This window comes from Phalacrocorax aristotelis, chromosome 3, assembly GCF_949628215.1.
Source record: "Phalacrocorax aristotelis chromosome 3, bGulAri2.1, whole genome shotgun sequence".
Taxonomy (NCBI): Eukaryota; Metazoa; Chordata; class Aves; order Suliformes; family Phalacrocoracidae; genus Phalacrocorax; species Phalacrocorax aristotelis.
In genome coordinates, this window is record NC_134278.1 from 121,956,246 (window position 1) to 121,971,268 (window position 15,023).

Consider the following 15,023-nt stretch of genomic DNA (forward strand, 5'->3'; position numbering starts at 1 on the left):
AACACCCTAAGCCTATATGGTTCAAAGACATTGTAGGATCTGCCTGCTTAAGCATAATTAGAACTTTTATTGATTTATACAAATTTCTATTTGTGAATTGTAATCACCATATTTTAATTTAGCTAGGATTTATTAAATTAATAATTAAACTATAACGTCAAAAAGCAAATTTATGTTCAATTAAGTGGCACTGGTACATTTTGGGGTGTAGTAAATGCATAAGCTACTTGGAGGTTTTAAAGCAACATAATAAACGATATCTATGATTCAGGTGAACAAAGAAGCTGCCTAATTGCTTAAGACCTTAAAGCCACATAAGTATTTAAATCATACTGAGTCCTTTTGGTGACCACTGCCTTTGCATATCCATTGGAAGACACGCACTTCTGAAGTTAGGTACATGTGAAATGCCTTTCTCTCAAAATGAGCATATTTGGCTAACGTTTTGTTTTCCATCCAACACTACCGACCTACGCCAGATTCTAGTTTGTTTTAAGATGAAACTTGAGACTGTACACTTCAATGAGCTTGCCTCTCTCTTTGTTTGCTGAGAGTATCTAATACCGTGATGATTGTATCAGGTTTGAAATAAAGTAAAAGCCTGCTGCCACACAGACTTATCTCACAGAGATAAGAATCAAAGACAGTACAGTACACAAGAGAACTAATACCTGACAAAAGCTGACTTCTGCTGAATTCTTCAAAAGAATTGAGACTTACGAAGTCATTTAGAGGACAAAAGGATAGCTTAGTGGACTGGTAAAAAAAGAACATATAATATGGATTGATAAGCATTACTTAAGTTTAAGGATGGGAAAACTAATTAACTGTTTGAACTTTAATTGATTAAATGCAAATAAAATCTCAATTTAAATCAGCTGCTTTGGACAAACATTACATCAGTTGACTACAACAAAATTCCAAGTAACTGTGCCTGCCCTGGGGAAAGATAACATGCACACAGTTACCTGGAGGAGAAAGCACTATGTACAAGGAATAACATGGCGTTGACTCCAGATGCTTGAAGAACTGAAGCCTGGCTGTCTTCATTAATTTTACACCTGAAAATAAAGACGTTCTTACAGGATGTGTCAGATAGGTTGCGTATTGTTCCCAGAAAAAGTTGCAGACATTTTTGTAATCTAAAAAATTTAACATTTCATTTCCCGGAGTCTGTGTCTCCTGAAAGTTTTAGGCACACTTTTTCACAATCAGTTAATCAGTTATGATGGACTAATGCCAGTGAAGAGTAGGTACAGAATGTGCCTGTGCCAGGAAAAACAGGAACCTGATGGAATGATGAACATTTCATTCAGCCAAGTATTTCCTTGAAAATTAGTATTTAAGAGAAAAGTAAAGTAACTTATGTTGAAGTTAGCTAGCTAAGTTAATGGTAGAAAAGTACCTGTTCCTGGCATTCAAACCAGTTATGTGAACCCTGGGTAAAATACTCTAGTTGCAAAGCATTGACTTTCCTATCTTCCATGCATCCACATGAATTGGGTCTTTCATATATGGGGAGGCAAAAGCAAAGGAAGAGCCAGAGCCAGAACTGTAGTTAAGTTTTGATTATTTCCTGTGGCACAGAAAAACTGAGCTCACTTTCTCACAAACATGGCAATTTTACACATGAACGATGCCGTGAAACTATTGGGTAGGAGAGTTAAATATTGACTTTGTATGGTCTTAAAAGGCATGTATTCCATCACCAACACAAAAGTACTGCCATGCTGCTCCACTCAGTCTAACCAGACTTGTTGTCATTGTTCACTTTCCTGATGTAGCAGCTTAATCCGCATGAGAATATCTGGAACCATCTGTTGCTCACTTTTTGTCACTTTCTGTGAAAGATTTTTACTCCCAAACCTCAAAAATCACTTAATATATCTCCGTGTTGAATGTGACTTCTAGTCTTCTAGGTGTAGACAATGGTACTGATACTGACAATATAGAACATCTGCCATTATCATCTGAAGTAGCATTATTTCCAGATGTCCTTCCAGACACAAAATTTCCAAAATAAATAAGTTTCTACAGCTCAGTAGCAGCCAATGACAAAGAGACTTAAATAGTGAGAGTTTCCTTCAGTGGTAGAGCTGAGTTATGTTAAAACATTTTTCTTAATTACATCATCCCTTCCCCACATGACTCTGTCTCTTGATCATTTCTCCTACCTGCAATGTCAGGATTAGCTAGCAAAGTAATTTGAAGTGGGAGGGAGGGGAGCCCACATAAATTGCTACTTTATCTCCTGCTTGTCCATCATGCTTTATAGTTGGGTACTTGGAATTGGAATTTCCAGTATGCCATTGGAAAAGTTTGTATGAAATACTGGAGATCAAAATACCTCCATGAAAGCAATACTTACAGGCATCTCACAGAGGCAGATTCAAAATCCCACAAAATTATTTCACCATTTGTACTTCCTGTAGCTATCAAACTGCATCCTTCTACGTTTAAAACATCAAAACACTTCATTTCCACAGAAGGTACAAAATTCTACAAAGAACATTAAAAAAAAATTTGAGTAGGAACCATGTGGACACTAGAGAGTGAAACGTTTTGACTGTTAATTTAACAGGATGCGTAAATTGACAGTGTCTACAACAACTGCATATTCAATGCTATGCTACTACTGTTATATTTGAGCTACACAGAAGCACCAGAAGAAAGCAGGGAATGAGAGTACTGATAATACTGCTGCAGAGGACAGCAGCCTCCATTTGCCAACCTGACCTGCCATCTACCACCAGTTGCAATTAGAGCATGTAAAAACAGCTGTAAGAACAGCAGTAGGTATCTACGGAGATTCTCTAATCAGATTAAAGGAATAAGTCAATGAACAAAGATATAATGACCTTTCCGTAAACATCATCCAGACCTGTTATGGAGTTAGTGAAATTATACAAAACAAAACTTAAGCTTCATGGACTATTCAAATTAAATTGGTCAACAGTTGAAACATAAACCTGACATCTTATTTTACCAAAGAATAATAAGAAAAAATGGAATAATTTTAACACCCAGCTTGATCTTTATGTGCCACTATTACTGAAGGTCAGTCTAGCTATAGTAATGAATGGCATTTCATTCCTAGAAGACCTTATACAAGAACCTCAGCTTACTGTTTTGTACAGGAATGTGAAGTGTATGTTCAGGGCAGCTGCTTAATCATGGCAATAACAATGTAATAGATTATTAGGCAGATATAGCCCTTAGAAAAAAATCACTTTCTTACATGATTTGTTTTAGACCTTCAATGTACTGAGAAGTTTGGAATACCTATTTGATTCTTATTCTGTTGCTAAAACATGAAATCCTTGAGGGCAGAGTAAACATTTTACTTTCTAATCTTATGTAAAAGATGTGGAACTTTGAAGTGTTTCTCACCTCTGTATCTTTCCTCAGAGAATTGGTGTCAGACAGCAGCTGAATATCCGGAAAAAAATAATTTGTTTGTAAAGTGTCAGGCTTCAGTGTCAGAGACACAACTGGATTTCTCCGTGGAAACGACACTGCTTCAGGAAGCACCCATGTGACATATAGACAGGTTTGAACCGAGTTACCCTATTAAAAAAACTGACTTAATGAAAAAGGAAGGAAAGGATTTCTCTAGTCATGAGAAAATTATCAGCAGGGCTGTGTCAAAAGATTGTTTTCTGTGCTAAATTGCAAAAACAATTACAGGTATCACCTAGCACATGCCTACACTGCAAACCAAAGCACAAGCCAGAGATATTCCAGCTTTAAATTACCTGCTGTTGTACCACTGTCCAGCTGTGCAGTTCAGAGCTTTTTATTTTATTCAGTTTAACTACCTACCCCCTTAAAGTAAGTTGTCTTTTCAGTTATAGCTGCTCGTTTTATTAACATTGCTAGGCTCCAGTTCATATTTACCATATTAAGAAAACTGGTGGTTCTTCCAGTTGTGTGAGAACAAGCCATTGTTCAGACGTGGCCTCAAGTCATTGATTCGTCCCCATTGTGCCTCGAGGCTACTGGGAGTTACCTTGATATTTTTTCCGACTATTACAAATTCACTTTAGTATCTAGTTTCTGCTTTAACTTTGCTATTTCTGTCCATTCTGGGAAGTGTTACTGAAATCAGCTCCTTAGGTTTTCTACTGTTTTCATAGATGTCTTGAACTCCGGAATGAAAAAATGATTAAGATTTTAGTAAATCTTACGATATTAAGTGTATCAAATAAGAAATACCTTGGGGGAAGGACTAAAAATTGAGAGATCTATAGAAGACTCCTGCAAAAGATGAACTGGTTCTGGGTGCTATTCAAGTTTACTTTGCTAACTGCTATATTCAGAGCCTCATAAAAGCTAATAATACTAACAACAACCTGTATTTCTCATTATCACTGAAGCATTTGTATAAAAAAAGTAGTTCTGCAATTATGTGAAACACTATTAATGTATTTAGATACATAAAGACTTGGAAGAGATTCAGCTCCTCACCAACCTGTTTGTCAAGGGATACATTTATGTTGCATGAATGATTTAACAATTTCAGTAATAACACTGGGGGGCAATTGGTGTGATATAGTATTTCAGAAAAATCTGAATATCGAAAGCAAACCCTGAATAAAACAGCTTTTTATTAGCAAGAGGTTCAAAAGTAATAAATTATTTACCAAGATCAGAGCTTGTGTGCTTTTTTCCCCTATATGTATCATCTGTCTAGTAAAAATGCTTCTTTGCATAACCTTTGTTCCCTTGCACATAGTGGATTTAAAGTTTGGGAAGGAGAATTTTGACCCAAGTAAAACATTCCAATTTGAGGAAGAAAATTCTACAGAAACATGGTTTGTCTGAGAAATTAAACCGCACTTATTTTGAGCTCCAATTGCATCCTGTTAATTTTAGCTGAAGGGAAAACAGCTTTTGAGAGAAGACTCTCTAAATCAAGCCAAGCAAGTCAGTCTGATTTATTACTGTCTTGTTTCTTTGTAAAGCAGCCGCTGTCTTAATCTGGTAATTTTAGACAACAACAGCAAAAATTCCTTTAGCCAAAGTCTTCCCCAATATTGAGGTTTTTTGTAGGATAATACCTGAACGATTTTCATCTTCCCATTCTGCTCCAAAACAAGAAGTGCATGATGACTCTCATTAGCCTTCAGATAAACTATCTTCAGCAGGTGACACTCATCTTTGTTGCGCTGGACAAAAGGCAAGGCTTTAACTTCCTTCCCACTTTCAAACTCCCAGATTTTCACTGTTCCTACATGTGGATGAGAAAGGTATACACAAGGGAGTGAACTTTCAGCAATAACCTGTGCTTCTAAGTCAGAAACTTGAACTGGGTCAAACAGGGAAAGGGAGAAGATAAAAGGAATCCAGCTGAAGTTTCAGAGCTAGGTCACTAGTCTTCCAAAAGCTGTAGCACTGTGTATTTCTTAGGAAAGCACTCTTAGGGACACAAAACTTACCAGGAACCATCTTCACCACAAGCCCCACCATTTTTCCATCTTTTTTCCATGTCTGTTTTATGCTGCAGCCCAAGATAAAAACCACCGCCTATCTTATTTCTGTTTCTGGACTAACATCATCAGAGAGCAAGTAGAGTGTGGGCTGTCAGGCAGACTTCAGGTTCTGAGCTACAGCAAGGAGCAGAGGGAGCCGGTTGCTGGATTTGTCCCACAGAGCTAGTGGGGAAAAGGAGTTACATCATTATCTTAAGTGAAGCAGTTATTACATACAACTTCACCTTTGTAAGACTTGGTAGCATTCACCTTCTGTCATGCTCTTAAGATCCATAAAGGGTGCAGTCTCTGCTCCCAAGTACAAAAAAGAAACATTAGCCAGTATGCTGTGTGCAAAAGGCCACCTCCTCTTTATGTGAGGTACCTTTCATATATTTAATGTATTTTAATACTTCGGGTGTGTAGTCTTGAACATTTGAATGTGAGAAGAAGTATTCCGTCATGTTAACAGATTATAAAATTACTAAAGTTTGCTGCAGAATTCAGTGTAACACTTGTTTTTTGGAGAGGTCTTGTCACATTACCTAAAACTGATGCACACTAAATAACACATGAAAAATTCAGGAAACATGTAGATACATAAATTCTAGTGTTCAGTGTCTGCAGACAATATAAAATTGAGCTTGAATACTATAAAATTGGAAAACTACCTTTCTCCATCTGCAGCCATTTAGTTACAGATCTAGGTCCTAAGTCTTATGAGGAAACATCTTTTCAGACCAAGAGCTTGGAAGACAGTCTTACAGACAGCAATAGGCTAGCAAAGTACCAAACCCCAAGCAGCCAAAAATCACCTTTCTATGAATCACCTATCAAATAACACCCAGCCAAGACACTCCCCCCCTGCCCCTTTTCCCCAGACCAATAGCTGTGCTTTCTTTTCTGTGCATAATTCTTCACACCTTGGAAGAAAGCCAAAATTCATTCTCCTGTCATTGAGACAGTAAAGGCAAAGAGTTCTGTCTGCTCATATAATATGTCTTTTTAGATAAAAGTAATAAAACTATGGTAATAATTTAATTGCTTTACCATCACATGCCCCAGTAGCAAGATAAAACCCATTTATTTCAATGGCTGCACAGGTCACTTCAATATTCAGCCCATGCGCATCTTCAATCTGATATATTTGATATCCTGTTTCTAGGTCCCAGACCTGAAAAAAAATTATATGGTAATTATTTGCACTACATCCTCTAAAACTCATCACACAATGTGTTCTAATGTAATTGGAGAAAGACACATACTTCCAGGATCAAATTTTCACATCCCGTGAAATAGGTTCTCTGTCACAATAGCAGACTACCATGTTCTTTTACTGAAATACTGGTGTAATTGCCCTGAAAATGTCCCTGTCCCCAGAGGAGCTATTCTGGCAAGGGGAGGCTCTATTCAGTACACTATAAGAAAGACCCTTGTTAAGTCAGAGAGACTATTGTTAAATATAATGAGTTTTTACAGTGCAAAACCAAATAAATCGATCAAGAAAGAATGGTTTGAGCTATAATTTCTATGATGAACATTAAAATGAGGCTTTTCATAAACATTTGGTCCAAAAATGTAGGAACAACTGTATCTGATCATTATCTAATCCTTTTGGGAATTTAAGCAATGCCTTATAATGAAGTAGCAGTACAAAGTTTGGTCACCGTAGTGGGATAGCTCAGATTCAACTGGATATAGGAAGTAGCCACTCATGTCATATGCACTGTCTGGATCTGATTTTCTGTAGCACCAAGTGCCCAAAACTATCTTGTAATTGTAATGGTGTAGCCATCGTGGTTTAAGGACGGTAGGGTTTACAGTGAGAAATAACATCTTTACCAAATGTATAAAATGAACAGACCTTTACACAAAGAAGCCTTTCTCCACACGAATGGCATGCATCACCAGCAGGCCCAATAAGAGGTGCTACCTCTCCCTACAAATCTTGCTATCTTACCCACCAACAGCTGATGAAAACTGCAGGTCTTCAGTACCTCTGATGATTATTGTCACATTGTTAATTACACCAGTAAAGATTCATTTTATTAATCTGTGGGTTTTCTGATACTTGTATGGCAACTATTTTTAGTGGTTCAAATGCAAATGGTAAAGATAATAAGCAAGTTTAATCTTTTCATTACTGTTTCAACAGAAACAGAGCTGTGATAAAAAGTGATAAAAGTAATCTCCATCACTTTATTTTCTTGTTAAATGGTTATTATATTCAACACTTCTCCCTCACTGTATGACTTGAAATCCTTAAGGCTCAGAACAACATGTTCTAGGAAACTACTTGAATGAGAAAAGGATCTACAGGTCAGCAAACTGGCTCCAGAATTGCCAGCCAAATAGAAGAAGGTCAGACAAAAGAATAAAAGCAAAATAGGAGGATAAAAAGTCAGGTTTTATAGTTTAGTCACATTGTATGTGTCAATGAAACTTCTCAATTTTAGTGAAGGAATCTTTTTGTCTGAGGGCAGCATCTTTTACAGTCCTGTTTTTACGAAGTGACTTTTTTCATGTTTTATACCGATCCATGGAATGTCTAATGTACACATTTCTATTGCACTAAGCTGACTGGAATTTGAGGACTTCCTAAACTTTAAACAGAAGTTTATCAGATATGCTTTCTGAATCGAATAATAATGTGTATTTGTGCTTGCATGAATTGTTGGTTGAATGCACAGTTTGACATCATGGCAGTTAAAATTTTCCTTTGTAGCTACTAAACAGCCAACAGACTTTCACTGCTGTGGCTATACTTGCAAAAATCCATTGCAGGAACAGGTGAAGTGTACCTGTTCAGCCAAAGTAAATAAAATTACAGCTAAATTGAGTACCTCCTAAGCCTTGCTCAATTTGCCTGGTCCTTGCAGTGCAATTATGTCAGGGAAGGTCAGTGCAGGTGCTTGCAGTACAGGTCAGGGAAGTGGTTATCTGAGAAAGGTAATGCTGCTGAACCTAAATAGTTTATTCATATGGCTACCACTTCCCTGGAGAATTTGAGCACAAAAATAGCCACAAAACCAACACTTTGAATAATAAACACTAATCACTTATCTAATTGCCTAGTAACTTATTTGTAATAAAAAAAACACTGGGACTTTTCTTTTTCCATTTAAATGGTGACAACTTACACTCACCTTCAGTATTGACTCAGAGCAGATAGTGAGAATCTGGTGAAAAGCTCTGTTGTAAACCAGAACATTGATGCGTTTCTCATGTGTCTGTGGCACTTGTCTTGTATCTTGTATCATATGAGTTAGGGGGTAAATATCAATGGCAGCTGAACCTGCACAGGGATAGAGGAGTGAGAATATTTGCATTTTGTGTATAGTACCAGATACTTTCCCTGGATATAAAAAGATTTTATGTAAACCACAGGGTTCGAGTTCTGATAATGAATATTGTCTGTTTCTTGATAATATTTGTTCTCTAAACCAGACAACACTCCCATATGCTCTCCAAAAGCACCAGTTAAACAATGGCTGAGTATTTACCTGCCTTAAACAATCACCTGCCCACCTTTGATGAGATTGATACCCTAACTCCAAATCATTAGGATCCATAAGTCCCCCAGTCCTGGAGCAGGTTGGCATGGAATAGAATGAACTCAAATAAATAAAACTCTAATTGGTGGATATATCACTAAAATAAATTCTGGTATCCGCTTTCTTAGAGATAAAGCTATTCTATCTGTAGGCAATGATGATGTCTTTCCAGTACCTTCCTTTACACGGCACTGCAGGTCTGAATGGTGTTTTCCAGAAACCTTCCAGTGCTCTCGGATCAGAAGGGTTGCAAAGACCTCTAGAGAGGTAGATGGGGATGACAAGACAAAAAGTACAAGGTTTTTACAACACAAGCTCACAAGCCGGACTACGCTCGCGGCCTCCTGTTGCAGCTCCAGCGTTACTACAGTTCTACCAGCAGGGGAGCAGCAGTCACCAGTGAGTATGCAGCAAAGGACGAAATTGCCTAATACTTGGCATAAGTCCAGGCAGAGAGGCCAGCAGCTTGGAAAAAGGCAGAGAAGGAAAGCAACGGCAATATTCAAATGAAGCGTGAAGGTGAGCCATGATTTATGGATGTTAGTGAACTAATAACTGAAAATCTCCTCTGTAAAGCCAGGTACATAGCAATGAGAATTAATTCACCGACATATAGCCTCAGTCTCTTGCCCTCTTCAGGGGCAAGGAGACATTCACTTAGCCTTTTAATGGAATCATTAACAGAGTCCATGACCAGATTTTTACAAATATTTAGGCACTGCTGCAATCATTGTTTATAAGGGCAAAGTTACTTCATTTTGTCAAGGATTTATCCATGTAAAAACCCTACCCACATTAATAAGCCTTGAAAATTTCACTAACTTAAATTTGAACTGAAGATCATATCTGTATCCTTTAGTGAGTACAAATCTTTAAAAACTAGACTGATTAATATTCTGGGCATTTTTTATATAAGACTTAGAAGGTAAAATTTCTTGAGCTTTGCAATGCTTACCAAATGCCGAAATACATATAACAATTTGCGGACCCTAGTCCAATGTGTATATTTAGGCATCTAAAACAAGTTTATTGGCACAAAGATTCAGCAGAAACTACCAGGTCACTGAAAACAAAATGTTTCGCATTTATCTTTTCAGGTTTGACAAGCTTTGCAAGCTTTGTGCTTTGCTCCTAATCCAAGGACAGAAAAAACTGTCTCCAAAGACAATGACCTTACTTGCCTGGTATGTCTCAGGCCTTTATAGCCCCAGAACAGGTTCAAAGCTTGTTTTTTTCAGTGACTATGTCTCTGAACACTGCTGGTTTCCAGAGTCTCTGCCTTGGATACAGAAGGCTACCATCCTTCATGACACCTACAAAACTCTGGTCCTCGGAGGTTCCAGGCTCCCTGCTACAGAGTCAGGAAATAGAACTCAGAAATCTTGGGATGTGTTCCCACAAAATTTCATTGACACCACAGATTATGAGGCTCTCTGTAGCTACGGATATAAATAAGAAATTTGAATATAGTTGTGAGGGCTCCACAGAGACTATATTTTGCTGCTTTGTTTTCCAAATGGGAGGAGGGTGCTAGAGGAATAGTTAGGGGAAGATCAGCAGCTTAGTAGCTTTCAAGAAATGACAAGGCTATAGAACAATATCTGAAGTTTAATTTTTCTGAGGAAGGCTCACCTTGCCTTCAGAGAAGCCTTTCTCATTTCCTCTGGTTCCTGCTGTTAATGCCCATGCTGCATATTTTCATGCATATTTCTATATTGAAATTAGCACCATGTATAACAAGACCTACTTTCATAGAATCATAGAATCATAGAATGTTTTGGGTTGGAAGGGACCTTAAAGATCATCTAGTTGCAACGCCCTGGTTTAAAATGGTCTTAATGTGCAAATACCCTTCCCTCCCAGTATTCTGTACATCTCATATACCTTATTGCTATACTCAACTTCAGTTGTATGTAATTATAAAGGAAATCGCATTCTAGGAGAAGGGGGATGCCCTCACATATCAATTGCAGTAACATACCGGTGATAAGTGTGCCATGAACATCGTCAAATACCATGGCAAAGGTGTCCATCTCTCCAGGACTCCCTTGATTATCATGGAAGACTTGCAGCAGTGAAAGGGTCTGTATATCCCACACTCTAAAAATCTAGAGGGGGAGAGATAGGAGAAAATCTAGTGCTGTATCAGGATTGGATTTTCAACCACTTTTTGTTTCTATGACAGCAATATTATAGCCTCTGAAGAAAAACACATTGTTAAGCACGGTACATCCCAAAATAAGCAAGACAAATATCAAAAGTATGTTTATAACCATTTTACTAAGGGCAAAAGGCACAGAAAGGCTGAGTTTTGTAATCTTGACCTGACAGATCTCCTGAGAACTGGTTCTACTCCTTAATGACAAGATGACTCCATTGTGTCATGCTTTTCAGTCATGTACGGCTAAATGCCAATAGTTTAAAAGCTTGTATTTGGACTGAAATATCAAGCACTGTGCAACAGTACAACGATAAATTTCAGAAGGTTCCAGGTAAAGGAATTCCTGAAATCTTTGACTGACAGCAGATGTTGGAGCAAACCAAGATCAGGACAGTACTAGAGGCTACTGTCTGATGCGTAACTCAAATTCAACACAGTCAGGATGCTACTGACCTAGAAATGTGGTGACTGGTAGAAGATGGGTTAAATTATCTTTAAAGGCATTAAAGACATTTGATTTGTAAAGTAATTGCTTTTAGCTCATCTTGCCTAACACCAAGCTAGAAATCCAACAGGAAGAACTCTGAGGAAAAAACAAGAACATGACATCTGTTAACCTCATAAATAAAACAGCTACAATCAAATTCACTGCTGAAAACTCAGAAAATTCAGTTCCATAATGTCACTCACCTTTTAATACAAAGATCTTTGAAAACCTGAAAGAGCCATGAGAAATACTTTCTCTGCAAATTTGGGATTAGGTATTTTTACTCCTGCAGTGTACCACTTGTATCTGACCATTTGATCACATAAAAGCTTAATTTTTTAAAAATATAACTACTTCAGGAAAAATTTTTATTTTACACCTATGAACAGAGAAGGTAAGTGGTTTTCCAAAAGACACACAGCAAATCATAGTCTGAAACATAACTCACAAGTGTTGACTACTTCAGCTTTCCTCACTATAGCCTATTCCCTTCTGCATTTTGAAACCTATTTATTTTTCTGTTGAACAGAGCATATGCCCATTATAATTCATAGGCAGTATGTCATGTCCTTAAAAATGATTTTGGTAATGAGGAAGACTTCACTTGTCCATATGTTCATGTTATGAAAAGTTCATTGCAATTGCCAGGAATTATTTCTTCCAAAGACACACACTGTACAATTGAGAATGAATGTTACTCTGGATGTTATAAAATGTTGAAGTATCTCTCTTTTTTTCACTTAAAAGAGGATCTCAGCATAGAAAAAAATACCATTGCTAAAACCAAACCCAAACCAAACCCAAACCCAAATCAACAAAAAACCCAATCAAAACCCAAACAAATAGGAGACTGTTCACTGTTTGCAAAATAAAAATAAGGGAGACAGTAATGGATGGAAGTCAGTCAGGTAGATACACAGATTTTGAGATTTTTGGAACTTCTATCCGTAACCTGATTTTAAAGGAAGTTACAGAGGATCCAGCAAAATTCGGAAAAGGAAGGGAAGAAAAGAAACAGATACATCAATCAGTGTTTCAACAGTTCACCTTTGGCACCAGGGGGAAGTTCATACATTAGTATTTCAGAATTTGAAGTAGAAAGAAAATTTCTCCTGAATATTTTGTTTGTTTTCAGAAAAATCAAAAGGAGAAGGCTCTAACGAACTTCTTACTGAGATTAAATTTTCTCTGAGACAGTACTGAGTCAGAAGAACCATGTCCACCATATTCCTCTGATAGACTTCTGATTACATTTCAGGAGTTTACCTAGACGTGCAATTTCTAAAGCATGCAAAAAGAGCTTTAGAGAGAAATAGGCAGCGAGAAGGCTTGAAAAAGGAAATCCAGTTGAATAGAAAAGATGATGATACTGTTCATCCAGCTGACAGTAGACCAGCAAAAGTAGAAAGAAGAATTGGTGATGGAAGTTAGGCCAATGTTGCAGGTTGATTTCCAAGCTCAATTCTGGCGCAGTCACAATTGGAGCATGTGAAAACAGCTGTAAGAACTGAAGATGAATCAGAAGTAGGTATCTATGAAATACTCTAGTCAGGTGAAAGGAATGTCATTGAATAGAGATATAATGACCTTTCCGTAAACATCACCCAGATCTGTTACAAAGCTAGTAAAATTATACAAAACAAAACAGAAGAGAGACGATTCCAATAATCTCATGGACTATGCAGATTAAATCGGTCAACAATTGAAACATAAATTTGACAGCTTATTTTATCAAAGCAATAAGAAAAGAAGATGATTTTACAGCTCAAGCGAATATGAGTAAGAGCCTCTTGCACTATTTCTTGCTGCTTTTTCAGCTGTTAACGCCAGTACCACATTAAAAAAATGCAGTCACTTAAAGTGACAGCAAAAACGTGGACACATCACAGCATTCATAAATCTCTTCCCTTCCTTCTGGCCTTCTTCCTTTCCCAGCCCTGGGCAGGGATGGGGAGATTACATAAACCCCTCTCCCACATCAGTAACTCCCACCCAAGGCATCACCAGCGTGGCCATGAGATGTAATGTTACTGCTGTTCATCTGCATCAGCACACACGACTGTGCATGAATGCATGCACAAAGAGCAGCAACGAAAGGCATGCTTATTTGGAAATTAGGAAGTGACATGGGGGAGTTGCCTTAGGATCATTTTGTTAATAGTAACTTTACTGTTTTGCTTATTTATTGAAGAACTTCCCACAGCAGCCTGACAAATACCAGGAACCCATGAAGCCCTCTGAAAACATATTCTTTAAGGCAAAATGCTTCTAGCCTATGTCTTCTGAAACCACAGAATACAGGCTATATTCAAGCAAACAAAACACAACGTTAGGCAGGAGGAGTTGCTTGCAGAGAAGGAGCTTCAACACTTTTTGGAAACATCTTCTTTTCTTTCTTCCTGCTGTTTCCGCCTTACAGGAAAAGCTGAGCTATACTAACAGCAACATTATATCTACAGAACTGGCTCACATTAAATGTGTATATTTGCATAAATAAACACTTTTCTGTCAAGCACCACCTTCCTTCAAGCCCTAAAACTCAGAATGTAGGAAAAAGCCTGAACTGTCTTTTCTGTCTGGTCTAAAGTCTATGTTTTATGAGCATGTAAAACCAGCAACACCCCTGGCTTCTCTTTTTCTTGACACACACAGAGAGACAGACAAAGAGCAAAGGATTCATCATGCCAACTAAAATGGGAACAGCAGAGGAAGAGAGAAGATAGAAAATAGGGCAAGACAAAATTGGGAAATAAATATTTTACATGCTCTCAATAGAGTAAAGTTCAGGCTCTGGAACACTTATCTCCTGCTGGGTTGTTATGAGGAGGATAATGTGGAAACATGCTTTGACTTTGGAAGATGTGAATCTTCCTGTCTGTAATTAAAGTCCAGGATTTTCTGACACCTCCCCCTGCCTCTACCCACCACTCTCCCCCGCCAAAAGACAATCCCTTCAAATTGCTGCTAGTTAAGAATAAGAAAGCGACCTTAAAACAGTGCCCTAAAGAAAATATCTCAAAAGCTCTCAAAAGAAGACAGTAACTTCCTTTTACTGCTTCCAAATTTTCACAACGGGCTGGTACATTTTGTAAGTGAAGGGAAATCTGTTTTTTGAAAAAGAGAGACAAGTTTCCTCATTTTTAGAGAATGGTGATGCTGCAAGTCTTTAAAACAACTTATGAAAAAACAGTTGTTCAGGAAAATCCAAAACCCAACCACTCTTGGGTCAGAAAGAATTTGCACTAGTCACAGCATTCACTGTAGGCGTAGACAGGAAGAGTAAGCAACAATTAGAGCTGATTTCCTGTTGAAATGTTTATTTTATCTGCCCCTATTTGCTACACTGTTCA

General features: G+C 37.7%; 1 protein-coding gene across 1 annotated transcript in view; it reads right to left on the minus strand.

Annotated features, from left to right (window-relative positions):
- Positions 1 to 15,023, minus strand: part of WDR64 (WD repeat domain 64) — a 77,517-nt gene that overhangs the window by 16,018 nt on the left and 46,476 nt on the right. The window contains exons 11-17 of the mRNA XM_075089805.1: positions 11,007 to 11,133; positions 8,618 to 8,766; positions 6,522 to 6,645; positions 5,061 to 5,230; positions 3,391 to 3,567; positions 2,369 to 2,499; positions 969 to 1,061 (exon numbers count right to left, since the gene is read on the minus strand). Of these exons, the coding sequence (XP_074945906.1) occupies positions 969 to 1,061; positions 2,369 to 2,499; positions 3,391 to 3,567; positions 5,061 to 5,230; positions 6,522 to 6,645; positions 8,618 to 8,766; positions 11,007 to 11,133 (971 nt within the window). The remainder of the gene's footprint in view (positions 1 to 968; positions 1,062 to 2,368; positions 2,500 to 3,390; positions 3,568 to 5,060; positions 5,231 to 6,521; positions 6,646 to 8,617; positions 8,767 to 11,006; positions 11,134 to 15,023) is intronic.